General features: G+C 44.4%; 1 protein-coding gene across 14 annotated transcripts in view; it reads left to right on the plus strand.

Moving 5' to 3' along the window:
* Positions 1 to 27161, plus strand: part of LOC1275084 (FH1/FH2 domain-containing protein 3) — a 70252-nt gene that overhangs the window by 41467 nt on the left and 1624 nt on the right. For 6 of the 14 annotated variants that reach the window (XM_061641973.1, XM_061641971.1, XM_061641974.1 and 3 more), the window contains 10 exons: positions 2031 to 2140; positions 3116 to 3174; positions 18662 to 19070; positions 19193 to 19941; positions 20149 to 20784; positions 20963 to 21534; positions 21611 to 21758; positions 24853 to 25669; positions 25764 to 26003; positions 26069 to 26370. In XM_061641973.1, the coding sequence (XP_061497957.1) occupies positions 2031 to 2140; positions 3116 to 3174; positions 18662 to 19070; positions 19193 to 19941; positions 20149 to 20784; positions 20963 to 21534; positions 21611 to 21758; positions 24853 to 25669; positions 25764 to 26003; positions 26069 to 26370 (4042 nt within the window). Of the gene's footprint in view, positions 1 to 2030; positions 2141 to 3115; positions 3175 to 18661; positions 19071 to 19192; positions 19942 to 20148; positions 20785 to 20962; positions 21535 to 21610; positions 21759 to 24852; positions 25670 to 25763; positions 26008 to 26068; positions 26371 to 26748; positions 26997 to 27161 lie in introns of those variants that run through there. The other 8 variants (XM_061641975.1, XM_061641982.1, XR_009764624.1 and 5 more) reach the window with 7 other exon arrangements.

Raw genomic sequence — 27161 nt, forward strand, 5'->3', positions numbered from 1 at the left:
TCCCAGGTGGCGCTTCTAGCGAGGGATCGCTTTTCACGCCATATGGGTGGGCTTTGCAGTGAACTGGTGGCTTGTGGTGTCGGAGGTCTACTGCAAATCATAATAATGACTCAGTTATGTGGCGAGTGCACACACGAACATACATGCAAACACACGAAAGTTGGGAAGTTGGAAGCTTAAAAGAGCCTCCCAATCCATGCTCGATGTAGAATGCGTAGATGCACGGCAGTACTGCCCCGCGTCGGTAGGCAGGGGAGGTGACGGTTACATATAATTAATGGCACCTTAGCTGAAATCGAAAGCTAGACATCACTCTGGTACAAATAGCTATCGTCTAGTTTCGATTTCAATGGGCTCCATCGGTGATCATTAGAACGGGCGGCGTATGAAAAAGCAAATCATACACGGCCCAGCGTATGAGAGTATGCTGTCGAAGATACGTAACAAATTCACATACGGTACGGTTTTGTAGGGCCATCATCGAAAAGTAAAGTTGTGGTGTGAGTAATATAATTTCTTTCTTTTTTACCTTGGAATAAATTGTGTAATACTAAGCATTTCCGTGGAAATTAGATCTAATTTCTATCGTATTTGATTTATTTCTAAGTCAATCGTATTTTACAAAGACTTTTGGTAAAAGATTGTTATTCAAATTCATCACTTTCGTTGTGTCTATTATTGTAATACAAGAGTGCGTACATGCTCGCTAAGAAATGAGAAATATTGGGCTTTTTGCTTTTGTTTGTTCGGTTACCGTAAATAACACATATTTAATCGCAGTATTTTTCATAGTTCATTAGCTGCAAAAGTGCCGGGATCGTAACGAACAGTGCCAATGGAGGAAAACACAACAACAAAACACTCCTCGTGGGAATGATTGTGCCCTTTTTGCTGTACAAACTGCTAAAATTTCGGCCGGATTATGCATGACATTAATTATAAAGGGCTAAAGAAGTGTGTTTTCCGTGCTGTCAGAATGTGATAAATTGTTTTATCACTTGCATCCTGCGCATAAACCATGCTTGGCCATATCCGTCTTGTATTGCATTTCACCGCTGCGGTCAGCGGGCATGAAGCAAACACTGTGGCTTCAAAGACAATAATAAAAAAAAAACACACACACACACCACACAAACGCACCGAACCGTTGCGAGCGCATCGCTTTTCCCATATCGCCGGTGACCGGTGCACTCATTGTACCATTCGGAAATGATCCAGTTGCAGTGGAACGATTTATGACCTTCACCGGTTTACGGGCAGATCGTCCGAGCAGCCGTCCGAAAGGTCTCGCTGGCAAAGGGGAATGCGTACAAAAATGGCGTACAGTGACGCGTTGGTTGGGCTGTTTTTTTTTTTGTGTGCATGTACCTTCGTTATTGTTGTGCTGTCTCGGAAGCTCCGGTTATTACAGTTTCCAATTTTGGGATGCACTTTGTTGTTTTCTCTCGTTCGTGCGAATGTTTACAGACACTACCGGGAGCGGCGCGGCAGATAGAGCTAATATTCATTTTTCAAACCGTGATGAGCAAAAAAGAGGCTACCTCGTCAAGGTGCTCCGAAATATGAGCCTACGTACCATAAAATTAAATAATAAATTTTCATTTTCATTCACCTTGCGAAGGTTTCGCTATGGTCAGACTGCTGGGGATTATTACGAGCAATGTTGTATCCACCGAGAGCGTGAATCCACCCGTGCGACTAAATGCATCAAAATAAATGTAAAATAGGAAAGCTCTCGAATTCATATATGTACATATCTCTTGAGCTTGGGATCAATAAAGCGATTATTACATACGGCAAAGACTCGCAACGTTGAAATAACTTTAACAATTGCACATATTTGTAAACGTGTTGAAACTGTATAAAATGGACTGCAGTTCGAATAATAAGTGTAGGTCGAAATACTTCGTTGGCAACATTTGTATTTCAAATGTATGTTGAAATTTTTATATTGATTATCTTACGTGTTGCTTCATGCATATTTTAAATTAATTTATATAATACTTTTCAATTTACCCTTTACTCGACAGCTTGATGATGCGGCGCTACAAGTATACAAAGACGGAGACTATGGAGCATACCTCGATCTGGAATCGTCGCTGGCCGAACAATCCGAAGATATTGAAGGGCTCAACGCAAAGTAAGTTAGACAAACGCGTAGTTTTCCCATTTTTTTCCCCTTCCAAACCTGTTATCACAACCATGCCACCAGTTAGGGATGAATTTAAATTGCTCTCGCTGGCATCCTTGCCGGATCACTTCCGGCGAACGGAATTGTTGAGCTAATTGCAAAGCATTAATTTCCCGCAAAAGAATGGCGCGAAAATTGTGTGCTTTCTTCATGCGAATCTCCAGCTTTCCTGCTGCTGCTGCCTAACTAACACTGTATGCTGCTACGGTAGCATCCTACTTGAGTCCACTTTCTCACTGTTCAAGTTTTCTTTCAAATAGTTGAAAAGTTTAGCCGGTAGTGCAAGCTCTTGGGCGATAGTTTGTAACGACTTCGTTTTGTGTTGTCACCAAAGTTGGATCTGTTGGAGGATGCATTTGCAAAAAAAAAATATCACATTTTCTTTTGACACTTTGTACCACCTTACGGATCAGTTTATGCAGAGCAGTTTTGGTAGAGTGTGCTAATGACGCAAGTGGCAATAAAAAGACACTCCTTTTTTCTGGATATTGCTAGAGTTTGTGTAAGAAATTGCACGATCATTTGGCGAAGAGTTGAGAATGTTCTTGAAGTGTTTGAGTTTTCAAATCGGATTGAAACTTATTTTACCATTCTTTTAAGGCAGTCAGGATAAAAAAAACCAGGGTTGAAACACTAATTGGATAATAGTTTTCTGGGCACAGTAAGCACAGTACACATGAATTGCTGTTACATTGTTCACGAACGTGCCCGATGTAACAGAATTTGCTGAAGTTAATAAAAGAAGAATCTTACTGCATGCTTTTAATTAAACTTTGAGTAAACAATTCAGAAACCCCTGACAGGCTGACTGACTTTTCCCGCCCGAAACGAACCCGTCCCTTACTGACTGCTCCTCAGCTAATAAACTGTAGTATTTATGAGTTTCTTTTATCTGATTTTATTTTCATTTACGTACACTCACAGCCGCAAAAACTCACTGGTCGTCCGTACGCAGCTCAGCGTCCGAGTTCACTCCATTATCGGTAAGTCTGCAAGAATTATTACACACCGGGGCACGTTCTTTTCGTGTGCACCACAGGGTGAAAGCCATTCGGGTCTTCCGGTGACCGGGAATGACAAAACACGTTGCCCTCCTAAAAACGGTCATAGGTCCATCCGTGAGAGCGTGCAAGGCACTTTAAACGAACAAGAATCATATTCCTTTCGGCCGGCCGGTACATCTTTGTCGTCTTGGACATATCGTGACGATGGATACGATGGGAAATGGGATCTCGGGAAATCGTGCTCCGTGCTTGAGGTCATAAATGTTATATGGTATATTGGGATGTTTAGATGTTTACGGCACGGCCAAACAAGTTAATTTTACCTCTCAACGCCGCAAGGTAAAAACGTTGCAGTTCAAAATGTACTACAAGCTCATATCGATCGATTATTAGAAGTAGACAAAGTGTACTTCTTTTGTTATTACATATCGAGGACAACAATAACAGCAACATGCTTTTAATTTCACAGCCCGAGAAATTTAACCTATACATTCTGCATGCAGGAGGAAGTAGTCTTCTATTCGGTTAGTAGGGTTTCCGTTAGACACAAAGGATGGTTGTTTTACGATATGTTCTTAAAAAATTTAAAGAACCACTGTCCTTGCCTCAACAAGACGCTCAACATTTCCTTGAAGACAAAGAGCATTCCACAGTCAAATTCCGTACGGATTAGTTGTTCAGAAGTTACCTACCTTTTGCTACCAGCACACCAGGAAAGAAAAAGGACAAAGAAATCGGCACACACTGGCTGTGACGCCAGGCGTAGCCATCTCAATCGTCTGCATAACTTAGTTGTTCCTTCTTTGATGTTTCACTCAATTAACTCCGGACGTAACGATCGAGTTTTTGGATTCGCTACGCCACACCTGGGTGTCCCGGATGAATTCCGGCAGCTAACTCGATTGAACCCTACCGAATAATGGCTTTCTTTTCATCGCAATATAATGCTGCAGAAATGCTTCCTTTTCTGTTGCTTTTTGTTTGTGTTGGTGTTATAGTAGTTTGTGAGCAGCACCGAAGACTCTCGGGCGGTTGGCGGAAAATCGAAGTGATGTATCGAAGCCATTGGTATTGGAACGTCACCGGCCAGGGGCATAAGACCCCCGAAACGACAGACGTTGGCCAGGGATTTTGTGTTTGTCCTTATTTCGTTATCCTTTCTTCCACATATATGGGCTCGAACCACAGTCATGGTTTTGCATCCTTCCCCGAGGGACAATGAAATGTAAATAAAATTTAAATTGGTTACTTCAATCGTTGGGATGGCCGAGTGATGAAATGGAACGGACGGTCCGTCACAACCCGGCAAGCACGTTGGTTGATAATGTAATAAAAGCAACCTAGCCGTACGGCATGTCGCTTCAAAAGCCTTTATTCTCTGCACCATTAAAAAGGATCGTAAAATATGATTATTTGTTCTTTGATTTGAATAAACATTTCAAACTCATACGTTTTGGTGGACAGTTTGATGAAAGGAAACAGTGGGCAAATGCCAGTTTTGCGCATTGAAGATGAGAATATTTGATCGAAAGATGGAGTAAAATACAGACGATCATTACACCATCGGGTACGCAACAGGTTTATCCATCGACAATTTACGAAAAACGTTTTTGCCGCTCGACTCACAGACGAGCTACCATACCCATAGCTACCTAACGTTCTGGCCATGTTCGGTTTCGATGCTTCCAGTAGCACAGTTCCCTCCGGGGTTAGAAATAAAATTTATTCCATTCCATTACTCCAAACGCTTCGCACATTCTGCTGCATGCGAATGCAAATGCATCAACAACAACAACAACTGCCAAAAAAGCCATCCCATGCAGGCGCTGATCGTTCCCAGGATGGCTTGAAACCGCTTGCCATAGCATCCTGCACCATGGCCAGCAAATGTAGTCCTATCAAAATCGGCGTATTGGCGTAAGCGGGCTTTGCAAAGCACTGTAATGGTTCTATCAAGCATCCCATTCTGTCCTAGGAAGGATATGAACGCAGGTCTGCTTTTTGTGCCACCACAATTTGTCCCAGTACGCTTTTCGCTCGATGGGGGCAATGAAGTGGTTTGGCGCAGAATGTAGAAGCTGATAAATTTCCAATTTCACTTTGGCGGTTTTGCAGGCGCACGCTGTGGCTGTACATACTCACCTCTAAATCACTATTAGCGCCAGTGGTGCTTAGTGTGTGGTTTCCAAAATTGATTATCTACCCATTTGTGCTACACGTTCGACTTAATTTGTACGCCACAGTCTCGTTAAAAGTGGGCAGCTTTGCCTACAGGGCGTTGACAGCATTGAACCAAGAAGTATAGTACCGATTGGCCTCCCCCAAACTAAAGCAACCATTTTGTTTCTTTGAACTGGTCTCTTCATGAACGCTCAGCAATATTTCTTTATCTTGTTTATTTGCGAAAATCCAAATTTGCTGGTTAACCAGAACATTGTTAGGGACACGTTTACTGCTGAAATTGACCAGTAAAATAACAGTTAAGACTAATCGTGCCCTATCATTCATTACCGTTTGATGAGGTTGTGTACACACCAATACCGAAAAGTCATGCGTAGAGAAGAAAGTATGGAACGAATCTTACGAACGAATGGATAGTTGGGAGGGTAGAGAGTGAGAGAGGGAGGTAAAGAGAGAAAGATACAGAGAGAAAAAAAAACCATAACACAACACAGTACAACAGCATCGGCCGCTTATTCTATGCCCACACCGCCCACAACGCAATCAATGACCAACAAGCATCAGCAGTTTTGATAGCTCATAACCATTTGCTTCCCGATAGGCCCGATGGAATCGCGGAAAAGGAACAACCGAGGAAGCGAAAGAGGTCGTGATGCTGCAGACTATGGTGTGTCATGGGCCGTGATCGTCTCGTCGTTCGCGTGTCTCCTCGCCGCTGAATCGATGTTTTGTTATGCTAATTAGGCAATTATCGCTATCGAAAGAAAACATAACCATCGATCGGTTGGCATTCGGTCATAAATTCATACGAACACGGCAGGACTTATCCAGGCCTACCCTCGTGCGTTTGCAGCTGATTCTGGCTTGACCTGTCTTTCAACCATTATTATGCTGATGATGCTCCTGCTGCCACCCTTTTGCTACCACTTACGCCGCTGGTGCGAGTGATGCTCCGTCGGAAGATGAGGTTGTTGTATGGAGTGATCATTATGAAAATGGTAATACACATGAAGTGTTACGCCGGGCTGACACTGTGCTTCATTCACTGCCTTATTGACTCATTGCTTCTGTGGGGTCTAAAAACGCATCATGTTGAACTTCGGTTCTATTGCAACTGCTGTAAGAGTGTTTGCATAAAATTGTTTCGCAACACAGCACAATCGTAGTCACATGGGTGGTCGTGGGTATAAGTGTTGATGGATTCTAGAAGTGGCCATATCCTTCTTAAACCAATCGCTACAACATTTGCTGTCGAGGAATGTTCGGTACTCATACCATTCACTAAGATAGCAAAGGTTTCTCAGCAAACTAGACTTCAAATCTCTTTGTCAAGTGTGAATTTGCATACAACGCTTGTGCAACATTTTAACAACAACAAAAACACTGCAACACTTCTCTACTACATGCGGTGTATTATTTAACATTATATAGTTATCTATATTTTCTCTATTCATGTCTAATCCTGCAAATAAATAAAATCGCTTGAATGTTATACAAACATGAAAATCATGCAACAAATGTTACTTTCATGTGACTATAAAATACATTATTGTCATAGTCACACCAAATAAAACCCCATAATTTAATTTCGTTTGGAGAATATATGCTGGCCTCATCGTAGGGGTCACATGTGTGCGGTAACCTCTAAGATATTTGAGCAAACACACGATGCCGTGTACAAAGCGACAGCTAATGATGATGTCAGTGAGCAGCAGCTTCGTTTATCTACGCATACAACCCTCGAATGTATGTGTGATAGCCTTCCCAAAGTTCCATTGTACCTCTGTACGGCTTTGTCTTAAACAAACACGACCCCAAATATTCACCACGTCATCCTATCTTCGGCCTCCCTCTCGGAGCTAGTGCATCCAACGGCAACGGTAGCATGGTTTGCCCGCATGTTTGCTTTTGGCTTCAAAAAGGCTCCACTCCCAGCTGAAGCTGCCGAATTTTGCAGCTCCAGTACCCACGGGGCAAAAGGAAATTGCAAAGTCCAGCGTCACCGATTAGCTTCATTCGGTATTCTGGCGTCGAAATCGATAATAATGCCTCTTGAATACGTTGATCGACCTGCGGGTGAAGATTGCGGATGAGAAATAAAGCAACCGGAGGAGGGGGCCCGATGGACGATAATTTGAGAATTTCCAACGCAATATCTGTGCCTCCTTCCGTGGATGGCACGGGTGGGTAAGCATATTCTAGTTGTAGCCATCGGGTCGATAGTACTAAACGGTACTTTATTAGCAACGAACAGTGATGATAGTTTGGTGGGATTTGCCCTTTCAAGGCGAGTAATGATCGGGCAGAATTCACAAACGTAACAGGGCAGCTGTGTAGTGGCCAGTACGTGATGGAACGTGGCGCCACAATGTGTGAGGTACGAAAGAAGATATCAATCGAAAAAAGTGCTCCAGTGGGAATAACGGAAGTGCCGTGGCTTTCGGAAGATTCTTCCACGAGCCTGTGAATTTCGCTATTCCCATAGCTTAAAAGACGTTAAATCCTGGCCGTTAGTAGTCCTGGACTATCAATAGTGACTGTGTCAAATTCGACCGTATACGTGGGTCACAATAAACACGGGCATAAAACTTACCCAATGGACGTACAGATTCGGATAAAGAGAATGAGATTTGAGCTTTCGGGATGAATCAACAAAACTGCAACTCATTCAATCAGTGCCCGTAACAAGACCTAGTTTTTACGAGTACATTCTTGTGGGAGCTTAGTGAAGCTTAATGTTTTTTGTCGCTCATGTTTACCACCATGATTCTCGTAATTCTGGTCAATAATCTCATCGTTCGATTTATGATCCTGATATACCTGTACCAAAATCAGCGCGAAAGGAACTTTTGAGACGCGGATTATCTTTGCAAATAAAAAGCTTCGTTCCCCACGAAAGCGAATATCAGCGAGCAGAAACGTGCCAAGGGAAAGAATTAACACCCCTTCAACAGCCCTTACCCGGAGCATGTGTTTTTATAATAAAGTGAGGTTACGTGCTTTCACTAATCGATGGCAAAAACTCCGGCTATCGTTCTGTTCGCTTTTGCCGTGCAGCTTGTACGGTAGCTGGCTAGCGTAGGGAAAATTCCTGGCCAGTTTTTTTTCGTCTTTTTTTTGTCTGTTAGCTTATGGAGCCGTGGAAGAGACTAGATACGATATGCCGGACACGGTTCAATCGTAGCAGATGGATGGCTTCATTTGGGAAGTGGCTTCAGTGCCGCGTTGAACGGAATTATGAAGGTCCAGCCATACACTATGATTATTTATTAGCAAACCAGGGTGGCAATTATGTCGTCCGTTGCCGTGTGTTTGTTTGCCAAAGTTTTAACATACAAGTAAAAGTCATGTTTGGGTTGATGGCAGATGAAACTTTGGGACACAGCTAATTGGTTCATTTTTGTGAGTGAGAAAAATTGATAAATGTTCATTATCTTGCGCTACAATCGTTTCATACATTCACTCAGTGTAGTAAATTTGGTTTTACATATGTCAAAATTAATCACACAGTGAAGCATTGTTAAACACCGCGCACAACATATAATTGAGCAGTACTATTGTCTTTGAATGACTCATTCGAGATGATTGGCTCATCGTCTCGTCTCCGCTTGTGTGTACACACGGTACTGAAACGCAAAGCACTGAAACGACCCAAATATTTACCCGCCGAAGTTTGTTGTCGGATGCAAAACACTGTACAGAGTGCTCGATGAGCCATTCCATTTGAAACCGTTTTCAAATGCGCTGTTGAGAAAGGGCTTGAGCAAGGTCAGTGATGGTAAACAGTTTTAAACCGTTGCACTCCCGAAGGGGTAGCAATTTGTGTTTATGATCATTTTACTCTGGTAATGTCGCAAGTACTGACACACTCGCCGTGCGCTGACCCAGTCAAGGTGAATGTAGCTCATTTGCTTTTGTCATGCACAGATCAATCTTCAACATTTTGTTGTTTAAAACAATCCATTACTCTTAATTTAACGGGAAAACATTCCTCTTAAACCATTCTATCTAAAAACGTTGGAAAGCTCCGAGCATAACTTTACTTCCTACAGCTTCAAGCGCTTGTTAAGTGTGTCGATATACCGAAAGGGTGCTTCGTGCACAGTCAATCACGTCGCGTTTTGCTGCTTGATTTTTATTTTTATGTTCGTTCATGTTTTCTCCAGATCGTGGTCTCCAATTGAACGGCAGTCCGTTTGTGTTGTGCCCACGTGTTTTTGAGCAAGGGTTTTCCTTTTTCTTGTCTTGCTTGATGCTTGGTTGGAGTTGAGATTTTGTCTTTCTACAACCATTTAGTCTCGGTAGAAACGCTTTTAAAGTTTGTTACATACGTTCTTAAATTTTTTACAAGCATTTGTTAGGGTTATAAGATTTTACAAAACTTGTATGAAAACTTATCGTAACATGTGTTTTAAGTAAGTAAAAGAGCCAACTTCATAAACTTGTACTGTATCGTCACTGTAATTCAAAGAGCCGCTGCCGTAAAGCTTCACCGGAAACATTCTCCAATGAATTGCATGGGAGAGGGAAAAAAGCTTCAGGAAAGTGCCTGCTTTCCTTCGCTAGTCCTCACGAGCAAATGACATTTTTTCATCGCACTATTGCAAGCTCCCGCAAGCCCCGAGCTCAACCGTCTATTGCATTGCCATTCCGTTGCTATGGTAGCTGCATCTTTCGAAAGCGTTAGACGAGAGAGGCCAAGCTGCTGAGGACGGTGCTGATGAGCTCGTTGACCATTTTGGTTGACAGCTCGTGTGCTGTGGGAGAAAAAAGAAAGAGACGAAGAAAAAGCAAGACTACCTGCATTTACTGCAACGATCGGCAAGACTGGGGTTGTGCAAAGCTGACGGAGGAAGATGTTTGTCTGGTAGTTGCAATCGAGGAAGCTGTGAAAGGCTTTGGGTGGCTTCGATTTCGCTTTACACAAACCGACAAACATAACTGCGCCAAATGCCTTTAAATGAATGAACTTGAACTTCTTCGCCCGGTTTCGTTTCGACCGGCAGACTAGAAATCTTGTGCCACACTTCTTTCGCCTATTCATGCCATAGTTTTGTCTCCGCGGGTTTGCTTTATCTATCTCACGCGGGTTTTTTTTCTTTACGGATAACAAGACAGACGCTGTTCCCGTTGATTAGCTGAGTGGCAGTATCGTTCAGAGGATTGGAATTTCAGGTCTCGCGTCATGCGACAGTTAGCGACATTCATGTGACTACCTTATGGTCTATGGTACAAGCAATCCATCCATGTGCATACCTAGGATTAGTCTGCTTTAGGCTTAGTTTCCGTCATAGACTGACCATGTTGCTAGAAGTTTTTATTAATCGCTACATTTTTGCTTCTTTTTCCTGCTATGTCACACACAAACCAAGGTCGACATGTTCAACAAGCGACAAATATTAAATATAATAATAAATACGAATTGTTTAAACGCAAAAAAACAATGATACTTTTGTTATAAAGGAACAAACTTCATGGGTATTTTTACATAATGAAAATTATCTACAAACCGGAAAGTAAAATAACGAATTAGCGTTTAGATTAAAGTTATCTTTTCACATTTTTTGGCGCCCTGAATCTATATACCACAATCAATGACGACCATCGCAGCAGTAATGCATCGTAAACAATGCGGTGCTCAGCAAAATATTATGACCTTTTTTATTGCCACGGTTTGATACCATCCCATTCTTATCCAATATCCATCGATGAATCCATTATTAAGAAGATAACAATCCGGAACATCGCGTTCCGGCTGCTTCGAGGCAAATATGAAACTACCAAACGTTGTACAGTCGGTATTGGGGTATGTGTGTCGATTGTGCTTGTGAGTTCAAGCCAGCATCAAGATGCAATAAAATCACATAAATTTCACATTCAACCCCGAACGACATGTAAAGAAGCAAAGAAAAAGCACAATCCGCACTGGTATTGTATTCGAATCATGCCAAATGCTCTCCTCCGTATGCTGTTCCACATCTTTCACATCATATTTGAAACAAAAAAGCAGCCTTTTGCTTTTTCTTTCGTGATTGATTTTTATCGATGTGAAGCATGCCGCTGAGACGCATTTCTACGTCGGAATTAAGATTGTTGAATGTGAAAGAAAAGCGCGCAAAGTGTACTACCATTAATTACATTGCAATGACCAGCAGCCCGAAACCCAAAGGAACCCCGCTTATCGATAATAATTCGTAAAATTAACACCCAACTTTGTGCACACAAAAAAAAACCCACTCCACCAAACGTTACATCCGTACTCCATCACCCTTTTACCGCTCTGGTAGCAGCATTATGATTATGGTGATAAATTGCATCCTGGGCAAAGGCGACCATTTCCGAATTAATGGTCACTTTTTACGACGGTTACAAAGCAGCACATTACTTGCCAACCGTCGTCGTTTGTCGCTCATTGTGCTCGGTAAATTAGGGGATAACATGGACAATCCTAAGGTTCTTTTTTTTGTTTTTGTGCTTTCCGACTTAAACCCGGATGATTTATTTCGTCGTCAAAACTTGCCTTTTCATGGTATCTATTTAACAGATGATAAGCTATAATAAACAACAAACATTTTTACATTACAGAGGATTGATAAGTTATAAACTTACATTACAAACTGGTAAACACGGGTTCGACTGGTTATAAAGTTTTAATTTCACTACCAACACCGAACTTGACCTAATTTGTCCATCGCATTCGAAGCAACGTGTAAATTGAAAGTATTTCACTATATCCAACCTTAAAATTGATCAATGCGAAACATGAACAAAGAAAAGGTGCACCATAACCGCTGGCTTCTCGCATGGCCAGTAGAAAGGAGCGCTGTGTGCAAGAGAAAATTGCTCGAATCGGTGAGCGATGGCCTACAAAATATGGTTCATTTTTGCAAACTCACCCAACTTAAAAATCACCGTTCGTTCTAAATTGAACATAGTACAGAGTGAGACCACTGCAGAGGCCAAGCTACCCAATCTGGGTGAAAAGTTTGATGTCAAACTTGATGTCTATCTGGCGGCACCCAAATGCACCCACCCTGAAACCGTTCGAGACGCTTTCATTGATCATCGCGTGGACGATTTTCGCTTTCGGCTTGCGCGGATACTAAGACCTGTTTTCAATCAAACTTTCGTTGTGTTTCAATTACAATTTGATTATTCTCAAAATTAAACTACATTCAATGTTGTAAAATGAAGGACAATAGTAGTGTATTTAATTTCTTAAATCATCACGTACAAAGTGCCATAACTTTCACTTAAAGTTTGGCATTTTATCCCATTCTATAGCGCTAAAACACTGAAAGTGAGTTTCAGTGTGTATGTATGCAACGATCCTGAGCAGCTGTAGGATCGTTTGAATGTTTTATGATCCGTTTTAAATCCGTACGTTCACCTCGTTTTAACACGATAGTACCGTAACGAAAGGTCAGCACTGAACTTGGACATTTTCAAATCGATTTACCTTTACGACGATCCGGACACCGGAGTACCGAGCCGAGCTCTCTGGTAGGCGTGAAAGTTTTGCCCTTCATTTTGGCCGTTGTCAATAATGATTCGCTTCTAAGGAAGTGGTCCGCGGTCGGCCACTGAGTCGCGGCCGCCGTTGGTCGCGTTTGGGTGAGAGATTGCCGCCCATTTTGCCCGCGACCGTCTTCCGTGTGATTGAGGCGCCTTTTTTTTTGGTCGACCCAAACCCTCTGCTGTGCAGTCTAGAAAGGTGAAATTTTATCACTTAAATTAGGAGGGATTACCTAAAATGATTCTCACTCATATAGTTTTTTTTTATGTCTGTGTGTGTGTGTGCTCATTTTAACATTCACGCCACATCGGCATTGTACGCCCCACAACTGCAGACTGCAAACGAGAGTGTCTCGGGACGTCCGTAACCTCTAGGCGGGCGGATGAAAACAACGAAATTACCGCTCCGCTAAACCGCTTTATTGTACGCCTAGACCTAGAGACAGCCTGACGCGAATTTCGAAAGGCTTTTAGTCTGCTCAGACACTGCCCATTGAAGCTCAATTTATTTTATCGCCTCCGTTTGTGAGGGCGATTGATTGAATTTTACGTGACGATCATGACGGTTAGCGATAGGTGGTACTTTGCAGGGCGAATTTCCAATGAAACGCTGGATTACCTATTAGCTTCATAAGCTGGATGAATAATAATCCTGAAATCATGATGAAAAATGCTCCAGTTTGTGCGACTCTGTAGCTGAAAGATTCTTAAAGATTTTGGGTTGAAGGCATTACATTTGTTAGTACACTTTGGGGAAGTGCCTCAACTCTGCTTAGCTAATACTCGTTTGGATGTGTAACGTATAGATCATAAAGTATGAGTTAAGAAATTTCAATAACCATACATTGTGTGCTAGCCACAAAAAAGGACTACAAAGAGCCAGAATCTCCATCGCAACCTACACCAACCCACATAAGGAAAGTGTATTTATGGTGCAGCAATCCCAATGCTGTCCCTATACGCCGGGCGTATTCGTTTGCGATTCTTATGATTTACATAATACGCTTATACGCAGCCCAAGGGCTGGCAAAAGAGAGGGTCAATGTACGAAGGAAGAAGCGAAATTTTCCCAATTTCCTTCAAGCAGTGGTCCGCTTCCGTCTCCAGACCCTCGACACGTCGCTGTGAATAGTTTCGTCGGTGCCGAAAAATTTCGAATTGGTGACACAACACCAGCTATCGGAAAATACGACATTGCTTGGTGCACGCCACCCAGATATGATCGTGTTTGCGAGTGCGTGTGTGTGTGTTTGTGTGCAAAATTACAAATGCGAAACGAAATGTTCAATATTCTGAGCTCGTTTATGCTTTGGCTCTTGTTTATGGTATGACCCCTGAGACAACGATGTGGGCTGCCACATCGGGCCCTTCGCTTGCGCTTCGGACTCACATGTGCGAGCTGTTTGCGAACATTGTGAACAAATTCGGGCGTAATTGACGGTTCAGCGCCACGATGTTCAAGATTCTATGCACAAGATGGAGGCACAACTCGCATAAGTCATTCGGTGATGCCACTTGCTCTGCACCACCTTCACCCTCATGGGAGCTGGTGTTGTTGAAGCGCCTCTGGCGAGGTCTTTCTTGACGTGTAGGAATTTCTGTGCGTGAGTGTATGGAATGGAATTTCGGTCGATTATTTAACAACCAGGGGTAACACACGGGGATGGACCATCCTACCCAACAAAACGGCACAGAACCGCAGAAATCTGAGCAGGATATTAGATACACACTCGTTCAAGATTAATATCGATTCGTTGACTGCTGCTGCCGTGCTCTGAGGTCTGCTCTCCTTCTTGATGATCCTTGTGTAGCACCAAACTAATCAAAAACGCCGGAGGTGGATCATTTGAGTCGAGGCATAAAAATCGATTATCACACTAGGAACAGTATCCGTACTGAATGGGATATTGGTGGAGTAGACAGGAATGCGCTCAGCAGACGTTTGGCGTAAAGTGTAAACAACTATCCCTAAGACTTGCTAATACGGATTGTTAAGTTAACGATGAGAAAAAAACTAAACCAAAACTATAACTAGTTAACAATTTGCACGAAGTGAATACAATATTTGTCGATTGTTATGCTCCATTCACAATTTTTCAAAAATTTAATTTGTGTTATATTATACTTTTAAAAGCTTTCAGACATTTTAAGACAATGATGTATTTTTTTTAAACCTCAACAACGCAAATGCCTATCCTGCATTTAAAATCTCATAAAGAAACGCCCAAGAAACGTGAACTGACAGAAACATACAGAATAACGGTCAAGGTTGTAATTTCTCTAGATAATTCATTCATACCCTTTCGAGCGTTGTCACGATTTCTTCGTCCAATCTGGCTGAACGAAAGAGCCAACTAAGAAAAAAGACGCTGTAATCGTGTATTTGCGTCACACACACATACAAACACACATACATACAGCAACACGGATTCACAGGTTCCAGGCACGGTGCAGCGATTTCACAACCTTCGGGAATGGCAAAAAGGCCGGCAAATAATGGCAGATTCTAAGACGGTAAAAGATGAAATGTGTGTCAACGGCTGTGTGATTCCGTTGTTTATTTATGAGTGTCCCCACACACACACACACACACATGCACGCGAGGTGTGTAATGCTAAAGTTTATGCTCGAACTTCAATGGAGGGGTAGAGAAAAAATATCCTCAGCAACGGGATGGGAACGTTGTACCAAGTGTGCAGTGAGTCTGTTGTTCTCTGTGCCGACCCGAAGCATGCCTTGAAAAGTAACTGGAATATAATCCTGTAAATATATCATTTGTGAGTCCTCTGTGCTTAAACATGGAGGCGCACTTAAGTTATCTTTTATTAATATTTGTGGTTTTTTGTAATATTCTGTACAATAAAAAACCCAACGATTCATAATATTATTCAAACTTACCTTGTGCAGCTAATTTGCTAAAAGCAGCTGACGGTGCTTTTCTGCCACCAACACCTTGAATCCTCAGTACAGACTACCCTACCTTTTTCGATTATTCTTCATTTATGAGCCCATCGCACCGATGGTCGGCAAAATCAACATCAACCAGTATGTACCGGATGCTCCTTTGTTCCGTATGGTGTGGTGGAAGCGCACCACATGCTAACACATGACGACAGAGGTTAGACTTTGTAAGACTTGTCGTCGTCATTTTGCTGGTGGTTTTATGTGCGAATCGGTTACCATGGCATTGCTAAGGTTACGGCCACTCTCGGCAGAAAGATGCAAAATGCTCGTCTGGCCGGAAACTCTCTCGAAAGCCGAAGGAAATGGAAAGCGAAAACGGAAAGACCTGAACATCGCCCAAAAGCTCAATAAATGATATTGAAACCACAGATCACCACACAAACCATAAACACACACACACACACCAGCGAGGGAACGGGTGAACGAACCCGGTCCTGTAATGTTTTGAAAAGAAGCCACAGTGCACAACAGTGCACAAGCAGCCGGAAGAGTCCCAAAAACCCATCTTACAAAACTTCTGAAGAAGATGCCATAAAAGTTTATAGCTTTTAGCAACATCGCCACACCACACACCATCACCCGCCGTGTACTGTGTTCATAAAACAAATATCAAAAACATACCAAGAGAGGGGTTTGCTTGTCACACTTGGTGTAGGGGTTAAATTCCCTTTTTCTGATCTAATCTGCATCAGGGGCGTGAGTGTTGTTCACCCCCCGATTTACCTTGTCCGCATCTTCGAAACACTTTTCGGAGCGCTACGGCTAGTGGCATCACCGTCGGGCACTACACGCGCACCATCAGCCGTGATTGGTGATACATGGTTTTCCGCTTTCTTCCATGAGGTCATTGTCGATTAGTACCACTGGGTCGGTGTTTGAGGGTGTGGGTGTGTGTGTGTGTTGTGATTTACTGTGCCAACTCTGCCGTCCACTGGGGCAAGCATCCAAATCGAATCTGACATTCGGTGGTTTATTTTCGCTCCATGCATAGCTTTAGATAGGCTTTACAGTTTACAGTCCGATTGATGCCGACGGTGAATTTGATGTACGGTTGTTAAGTTCACGATCAAGGTCTAACGAACCAGGTTCGACCCTTTTTTGCCCTTGTTTTATCACAGTGGTGGGAGATGGAAAAAGTTTGTAGCTTTCGGTTTCGGTTGTTTTACGAAAACTAGCCACAACTAACTAACTAGCTAGCTTGCTCGAGCCAAGCAAGTTCTTTGAAGGGAGCTTATTGTTCGTAATGCAATACTTGGTAGTGTGGGAAACGGAACCTCGGCTCGCTGCAATAGTAAACGGTCAAACATAGTCCAGACGATTCGGTAATTAAAAGAACATCATAACACGAATGCTGCCATAAACGAAGTCCAATTTAGAACGACTCGTTTAAAGTTTATGTTTGTTTTATTAACTAAGGAAGATCGATGAAACTGCGAACGTTACAACTTGATGGAAAGCCGACTTTAACGATGCTAATGAGCTTATTAACTTGGCTTTGACGAAAATTACTGCGACCCCGGCGGACTGTGAAATGCTTCCTATTTTTTATGGACTGCCCTGCTTCTATGGAACTCTGTCTGGAACTCGCTGGGCAGTGCGTTTCGCATTGTCCCAGGGTTTCTATCGGGAAATAAATCGCTTCTGCATGATGCTTCTTGCTTCGCATGGCAAATTCACATATCGCATAACAGCATTATGCCGTGACGGTGTTGAAACTACGGCGGTTCTGGTGCGAGTGTGGCTCGATAACGACGACTGTCCAATTTTCTCTTATCTAATAACGTGTATAATTTAATAATGAATCAAAATGGATTGATGCGTACGCAAAGCTTCACTTTGCGTTGGCATGATGGTGTGTTGCGTAAAATAAAACTACCGCGATCTCGCTGCTATTCATGACGCGCACGCCGCGACAGGCACACAATAGCCGAAGACATTGTGCGTCTACGTACACCGTGCTGTGCCCTGCTCACCCCCCTTTTGTGCACATCGTAAATGCCCTTTCAATCAAGAGCATAAATGTGTTTATGCTTTCTTCAACAACGAACCGCCCGCGGGCATAGCACATCGCTCCCTGGTTGGTAGTTCCTTTTGCTGGATGCATGTGGCTGTGGTAGTGGCAGTGATAGCACCGTCCCATGTCGTCTTTTTAGCGTTTTGTCTGTACAAGAGTCAATTTGACTTTCCTGCTACGGGAGATGCCAAGCGCCAATGCGAATGCTTTCGGTATGAAAACAAGATGCCACCTTTATCGGTCTTTGGCGTACATCCTTCTCTTCACGTTGGTCGCTTTAGCACTTTTTCCGGATTTCGCTTTAGCACAACAGAGCCGTGGTGTGCAAGCACTTTTCCGTCAGCAAACAAAATAGTGAGCGCTTAGCAAATTTTGCCACTGCCCAAAGCAATCCTTTCTCTTCCTAACCACGTGCCTGGCGCCATCCGCATTTAGCTTTCCGGGCGTCACTGGCGGGCCGGTTTTCGGACCAACCAGTTCTGCATGGAACGGCGGCTGTCGCCAACGACACCGGAGCGGATGATTGATATCTTCACTTGGCCTATGCGCAAAGCGGTCTCGATCGGTCATGTTTGATACTGTTTTGCTTGCGTTCATGGACAGTATGCCACGATATAAGATCTATTGACTTCCGTTTTCTACACCGGCCTGCCAAGTATATGATTTATAGTACGATTATGCTACAATGAATGCTTATGTACAGATTTTAAGCATAAAAAATATAAGTAAACATAATGCAAACTGTAAACGCATGACCATCTGATTGTATGCTTTCTATGCTCTCAATTTCAGAAAAACTTCTTTCCTCCGAAGGCCGCGAACTGCGACGGGTGCTATTTTCGTTGAAGCAAATCTTCCAAGAGGACAAAGACCTGGTGCACGGATTTGTTGCCCACGGGGGTCTCAACTGTCTGGTGCAGATAGGCAGCGAAGCGGATCAGAACTATCAGAACTACATTCTGCGAGCCCTCGGACAGGTGATGCTCTACGTGGACGGTATGAACGGTGTGATGAAACATTCGCCGACCATCCAGTGGCTGTACTCGCTGATCGCGTCACGCTATCGGTTGGTGGTGAAGACAGCGCTCAAGCTGTTGCTAGTCTTTGTCGAGTACTGTGAGGGCAACTGCTACCTGCTCGTAAGCGCCATCCGATTCATGGATACGGCCCGCGGCGTTGTTCCGTGGAACAACATCATGCGGTAAGGCTATTCACTCAGCCAGAATACATAGGATATCGCTAACATCGGCGAACTTCCTTTTCTCTGTGGCTTAGGAGATTTTCGACCATTAATAATTGCTTCTTTTCACCCTCAATTTGCAGGCTTCTTAAAGACTACGAAAACGCTGATACCGAACTGTTGATCTACGCTACATCACTGATCAACAAAACTCTGTCGGGCTTGAGCGATCAGGACAGTTTCTACGACGAGAGTGACTTCCTGGAGCAGCAGGGCATGGAGGGCATCATCCAGCGATACATGTCCCGCCCAGGCACTGATCTCGATTTGCTCGATCAGCTGCAGCTGTACGAGAGCGTTCTGAGATTCGAGGACGGTGAGTGCGACGGTATACGCATACCAGACAACACTGTGCGCAAAACGCTTCGATACCGTTCCACTGGCAACGATACGACCGATCGACGGAAATCGCGTCGACATAGCACGGGAACGGCTCCACCCCAACCGCCTTCAGTTGCTCCACCACCTCCTCCACCACCTCCACCGATGCCAGCGTACACAATGTACTCGGCACCGCCCAGTGGTCCTCCACCACCACCGCCGCCACCACTGCCTCCACCAGTCGTACCGGTACAGCTGTACGGAGGACTCCAGCTGCCCGGACAACGTCAACAGGATGAGGACAGTTCTAGCTCGGCTCACAGTGGTGATCACCTGCCCGGCAGTGGATATCACGATCCGTCCCGTGACACTACCGGAGTAACGCCCGGACTGCGGCGACGTCGCGAACGAGCCGAGCGGCAAATGAACTTAATGCGCGAACAGCAAGAACTCGGCCAATTCCCGAACGGCATTGTGCCAACCGGGGAAGATGGAAATAATGCAACCAATGGTAAGTTTACTTTGTCAACAAGTTAATTTCATTGGAGTTACGCTTCTAATATTCTTTATTGTGTGACAACTGTTCATTGCTCATTTGTTACTAACACACGTTTATTTGATGTATTTCTTGGCGCATGCGCTTGTTTGCTTTTACGTCTGTATGCGTGTGTTTATGCGTTATTGTGTGCAACGCTACTGGTCGTGTTCGATCGAGTAGGATATCACGCGGGACATCGAAATGGTGCAAGCAACTATCGCAGACAGTCAGGCGGTACCGGACCTCTCACGAACTCGTCGCTGCTAGCACCGCCAACCATCCACGAAGAGGACAAACTTCAGTTACGTCTCAACGGCGGTCTAACCTCGTCTGTGATTTTGCATAAGCAACAACCCTCTAATCATATAGAACACACGAACGGCACCGGCCATGCTATAGGGCACGGTGCAGCCAACGCTACATCCCAACTGGACAGTGTCGAGTATCGCAATAGTCGCAATCTATTGCTCAAGAAGCATGGCACTAGCGGTGGCGTTAGTATGGCGCCTGTATCAATCTCCAACGGCACCGCCCCTGATCGTTATAAGGCAGATCTCAATGGAAATAGTGTTAGAAGTACACGCACCTGCACCGGCGTGTTGTCGGAACAGGACGACGAAAACAAAAGTCCCAACATTAAGACACAGATGATGGGGCTATCGGTTGCGTACGGGAAGCAGCTAGCAAACGGTAAGGATTCCTCCGACACGAGCTACCATCGACGTTCTGCCACGAGCACGGCCTATGAACGGTCGAATGGTTCGTTGAATGGAGGCCACGTTGAGCCCAAGGGGCAAGATCTCCCACCGGTTCCAGGTAAGCCATTGTCATTAGAGCTAGTACTCGATGGAATGCTGCTAATAAGACTGTGCAGCATTAGAATTGCGTTGCGTTGTGTGTAGACGATACTAATAGTTTCACTCCAAGCTACAAGTATGCCAAATGTTTCAAATTCGTTCCTCTTTTTATCTCTCCCACTTTCTTCCTTTTTTAGCAGAATCGGATAACGAAGATAAGAAGCTAATTCTACAGCTAAAGAAGGACCATACAGTGAAAGATTTGACCCAGAAGCTAAGCTGCCTACCGCTAAGCCCGCAAGAGGAGAAGCCCCAAAATCGAATCGGTGACATGTCCGGCCTGATTTCCAAAGCTAAGGAAGGGCTGGCTAAGAGCAAAAGCAACAAGGACATCTCTCGATCGCCCAGCGTCGACAATGACATCAAAAAGCTTGCCAACGGAGAACCGAAAAAGTCCGAAAACGAGCTCCACTGGGAAGAGATTGTGAAGAACATGACGCGCAAGCTGAGCCTGTGTGATCTGGACTTTACCGATCTCACCTCGGATGACGATAAGGATTTGCTGGCTCCGCGGGGCTTCGGTGGAGCTGTACCACCGCCGCCACCTCCCAGCGGTATGCTGATGAACGGTATGCCCCCTCCACCGAGTATGATGCGTCCGCCACCGACCAACCTGGTACCGCTATCAGGCAGCATGATGAATGGAAACGGGCTGCCCCAACCGAACAGTTTGGACGGGTCGGCGGCCATTAAGAAAAACAAAAAGACTGTACGTTAAAAGGAGTGCGTTAGAGGATGGACAGCTATTAAGAAAACTTTCGTTCTCTTGCTTTGCTCGCGTTTAGGTGAAACTGTTCTGGAAGGAGGTGCGTGACGATATGATTCCTGCCGTTATTCAGCGCACCATCTGGGATGAGTTGCCCGAAGCGATTGTAGACACGCAAAAGCTGGAGCATCTGTTCGAATCAAGAGCCAAAGATTTGATGACAAAGGTAAGCAGCTGGTGTGGCACAGGCATACACAGTCGGAGCGTGGCTCTCGTGTCGTCATCCCGTGTGGCCCAAGAAGAGAGCCTCACAGCTACTACTCACAGTACTACTAATGTACTACCAGTGTTTCATAACTCATCCGTTTCTGATTCTCTTTACCTTTCTCTTCTATCTCTCCATTCGCCGTTTCATGGTTCAAAATTTGTCACTACATCACTACATATCCACCATTTGTGCTACGCGCCAAATTCAATCGATTTCTCATGCCCTCCCCCGTGGATGAAATTGCTATGCGGCCGTTCTTACTTTCATTTGCACCCTTCATTTTGAGGGGTTTATCAACGGAACTACCACTGTATCCATCATATCCGTTCGTCGTTCGCGGTCAAATACTCACCTTTGTCTTGTTTGCTGTATCTGAACTATTTTCCATCAAAACAAACCCACACACGATCAAAATATCCATCCTCGCCATTCACGTTTGTCTCTGTTTTGTCACCACACCATCATGACTAAATCTGTACGACCTAACCAGGAGGTGAGTGGTTCTGTAGTTTTTCCTACTCCATTGTTTCGGTGTCATGTGTGCGAAAGCTTTGTGCTGCATTTGCCTACATTTGCTTTTTGATGCGTTAGCGATAGACTTTTTACTTTGCGTTTTCTCTGCTATGCTTAAAGCTTTACAGAAGTACATTATTGCTACAACACAATACGATATGGCTTTCCGAGGCTGTGCTTTAACATTGAACCGTTTAGACGTGCAACTTCCATCTCCCGAACGAAAAAAACGAACATTTCAATCCTGTATTAATCCCATCTTATTTAACTTCACGACGGTAGACATCAATTCGACTAAATCCCATCTTAACGCCACATTTAATTTTTGACCATTTGAGATCCTCTTGCCGCTTGACGAAGGCAAGCGCATACGCCAAGCACGATGAACAGAGAATATGCATGTGTGTGTGTGTATTCTTTCTTTTTTGCATGAAACTCCCTCCCTTCTCATCCCAATTTGCTAACCCGCATGGGAAGGTTCTCGGATCCTTTTACCCCCTGTTATCCTTGTTTACTTTAAGCGCGTTGTTTTGTTCCAGGTTTTGCTAGTGGTGAGCTGCACACAGCTTTCCACCCGTTCGTTCGTTATCGTAATCCTCTTTGCTGCGTGTTTTTGTCCTTTTGCAATGATTCTCTATTTGATTTCCTCGTCTCAATTTTTGCTCACAGTGGCATTACTTTGGCAGCACAACACACTTTGCTTGCAGACGAATATAAACGAAATCGATCTGTTTAATGTAGCAGAGCTTGGTTCGTCTTGCGTAGCTTCATTTCCAAGAAGCGTTCGTTCGATAGTGCCCCCGTTGCTTCCTTCCCTTTGTCGTACTTCATTTCCTGCAGCATGATTTTCCACTTCCATAATGTCTATCTCACAATTCACCTTCATTGTAGCAATACCGGGAACAAAATCCCATCCGGGACCCTCGCTCCCTTTAGCACACACACACCCTTCCAAAACCCTTAACAGGTAAAAGTTGCGTAAAATTTGGCTTCCCTTTTTCTGCCATTTTCTCATATGCACTCTGATATGGGGCAGGATCTGGCATTTGTTAAAAATAGATGAAAGTAAGCAGATGGGATGATAACAGCTTTTTCAAGATGCAAGGTTGGTGAAAGGCATCATTTGTTAAGCGAGTGGGATCTACCTCAGCAAATTTGGAGCCGATTTGGGCTGATTTATCGCACCAGAAATCATCGACTGATTGGATAACCGATATACTTAATCTCTGGAGTGCCCTAGACACAGTTAGTAGTAGCAAAAAAATGGAAAGATGAATGTGAGACAGTTATTCAATCAATTTTTCCCCTCATTTATCTTTTTATTTTTCCGCCAAAACGGAGGAATAAGTTACTAACGATTCCTGTACGGAAGTTGTGCCTGCCTTAACCCATGTTCCAGCATTCGATTGAGATTTAATGTTCAGCTTTTCCTACGTAAGAAACGTTTCCGGGATCATTTCTCGGCACACAAGTTTGGCGCAACTTTTGTTCAACTTCATTTTTCTTGCACATTATGGAAAGATTCCTTGAGGGATTTCTTCAAGCAATGAGCTTTCTTTCGATGCCATGTCTAGACGGATAAAGTCTTACTACATCTTTACCTTACCTTTGCTGCTTTCATCATTGTCTCCAACGACTCAATGGGATGGAGTTTTCTAAAAGTTTCTGCTATACCTTTCCCCACACTCATGCAGTTGATAGTGGTGCAGGAAGCTCTTACTCGAGTAGAACCCATTAGGTATTTCCTTTTACTGCTATTTTGAAGAGCTACCATACGGTGTATGGAGAGTAAGATTACATTTCGTACAAGGCAGTAGGTTATAGTGGATGAAGGTTGTAAATTGCATTCGCGTTATAAATAGTGTTTGCATCAATGTTTCTCTCGACGAACCTCAACCTCAAATAAATGAATCGCTTCTGCCACACGTGAAGGTAGTTTCGTACACGTTTGATATAACATAGATAAATAAACAGGCGATGTGAGTAGATAATTAAAAAAAAAAAAAGTCATAAACCCCTTTAAAATTTCAACTATTTAAGCTTAATTTCACCATCCATCCAGTTCGCTTTATCACGTGCACTCGTCTCGTCACTATCTTCAGCCTACCCTAGCATGCCTTTTTATAGTTTAGTTTCCGGTACCGTGCCGCTTGTTTGCACTCATAAATATGCATGAACCTATTTTACATCTTATTTAGTTTCGCTAACTTGTCCTTCCACTCGTATTCCATCTTGTGTGTGTGTGTGTGAGTGTGCACGTGTTCGGAGACAGACAGCCACCGGTTGGCGTTCGCCAGTGTCGTGGCGCTCCGTCCTTCCGCACGACGGATAGGATAAAAAATTTAATAAAAACGTACCGTCCTTGCACTCCAACGTCGGGACGACCATTTAGTAAACCGTTGTTATCTGGTTCTACTTTTTTTTTCTCTCTCTTTTTCTCTTTCTTGCTGACACCCTCTGTTTTCGGTGTCTTTTTTTGGTTATCTCGTCTATGCTCTCCCACCGCTCAACAACGTGATTATCAAATTGTCCATCCGTGCAGAAGCAACAGGAGCTAAACAAGAACAAGGAAATCATCGTCCTGGACCATAAGCGCTCGAACGCGATCAACATCGCCATGACGAAGCTGCCTCCCCCGAGAGCGATTAAGGCGGCCATTCTAAAGATGGACTCGACCGTCGTAACACGCGAAGGCATCGACAAGCTGCTGAACATGCTGCCCACCGACGAGGAGCGGTGCAAAATCCAGGAGGCACAGATGCTAAACCCAGAGCTGCCGCTCGGCACGGCCGAACAGTTTCTGCTGACCCTTTCCTCCATCTCCGAGCTGGGGGCTCGCTTAAAGCTGTGGGCGTTCAAGCTGGACTTTGAAAACATCGAGAAGGAAATTGCCGAACCGCTGAACGATCTGAAGCAGGGCATCGAGCTGCTAAAATCGAACCTCACCTTCAAATGCATCCTGTCGACGCTGTTGAATATTGGCATCTTCCTGAACGGTGCACCGGTGAAGGGTTTCCAGATCGACTATCTGGCGAAGGTGCCCGAGGTGAAGGACACCGTGCACAAGCACTCGCTGCTTCACCATCTCTGCCACATGGTGATGGAATCGCAGGCCAACACCACCGACCTGTACTCGGAGATAGGGCCGATCACGCGCGCCTCCAAGGCGGACTTTAACGAGCTGGCTCACAACATCGTCTATCTGGAGACGGAGTGTAAGGCGTCCTGGGACCGGTTGAAGCTGATCGGCAAACACGATACCGCACCGCATCTCAAGCAGAAGCTGATTGATTTTCTGGCCGACTGTGCTGAACGGATTATCATCCTGGACATAGTACATCGGCGGGTATTGAACAGGTAGGCCGAACAGGGGTAAAAGGGCTTTCCATTGCTGAAAGAATATTTGCTAATCGTTCTGTTGTTTTTTCGTTTCCGTTTGGCACCTGTAAAGGTATCGAAAGTTCCTGCTATGGCTCGGTGTACCCCAGCTACGAATCGCCGAATCACGGCCGAACGAATTCTGCCGGATTGTGTCCGAGTTTGCGCTCGAGTATCGAACAACGCGCGAACGGGTTCAGCAGCAGATCGAGAAGAAGGCCAACCATCGAGAGAGAAACAAGACTAGAGGCAAGCTGATTGTGGACGTTGCCAAGCTCAAAACGCAAGAGGACCGGGCGGATGACGAGCTGCGGTAAGCTTTCTTGCGCCACTGACGAAAGTAAAATCTCTTATTAAGTTGTCCTTTCTTTCCGTTAGCACGCTGCTTGGCACACCGACCAAGGGCCCCGGTGGAGATGAGATGGAGATGAGCGGTACATTAACCTGGCGCCGGCGTCGCGGTGACGCGACAGCATCCCCCGTCACACTCATGAACTCGCACCCTACCGTACCCAGTCCGGGGCATAACTCCGTCTCGGTGATGGGCGGACGGGACGAAAGCTTCACCGATGGCGACGATGAGATACTGGAGTCGCTAGTGAAAACGGCCACCAAAACGGCCACCCCGCGGCCAATGCAAAGGGAGCGAAAACGTACGCGCCAGGCAGATCGGAAATCATGTAAGTTGCCGTTGGTCGCCACCGATTGGATGCGACCGATCCCTTCCCGAATCAAATATGTTTTATCATTTTTACAAGTCGTTTTTAATCTCACCACCGTGAGGTAGCCATTTCGGTGGAGCTCACACATGTACACATGAAACAACCCCACAACAACAACAAAAAACAGTAGAACAGCTAAAGCTAGAATACAATAACAAACTACACCATCCACTGCTTTCACCTTGTTGTAATATAATTCCCCTCTCGGTGAACAACAACATTGTGCCATTGTCTGCTCACAAACACCACCATCACCACCACCCGTTCGAGGACGAGTCTACCAGGTTTGACGGAATATTCTTCCATTTTTCCCCCCATTCTTCCCCGACTCTGCAGTCAAACGATCTAGAACGCGCGAAGGATTCACAATGGAACGCACCGGAAGCTCACCTCCCCTTTAACCGAGTGCAACTGGCAGCGTCTCCCCTCCTTTCTCGCTAGGGTTCCCGTACTATCCTTCCATCTCGAGCAGTAGATCGGCTTTGTGCTTATCTGTTAAGTGCCTCCACTACCGACTACCTACTGGAGAGACCTTTCCGCACACACACTTTCCATTCAGTATCGGTTCGCAATTATACATACCGGTGAATATTGCCTTAATGTGTTTTGTTCATGGTTTTGTTTTCTTCCGTTTGCTTCCGTTCGTGTTGCTCGTTTTGAGTTCGTTTTCAGTAACTCCTTGCTCCTGTTTGTATTTTGTTTTTCCTTTTAAATTCATTCTTTTTTGGTTTATTTTTTACTAATTTTGT

The sequence above is a fragment of the Anopheles gambiae genome, chromosome 2 (genome assembly GCF_943734735.2).
Source record: "Anopheles gambiae chromosome 2, idAnoGambNW_F1_1, whole genome shotgun sequence".
NCBI lineage: Eukaryota > Metazoa > Arthropoda > Insecta > Diptera > Culicidae > Anopheles > Anopheles gambiae.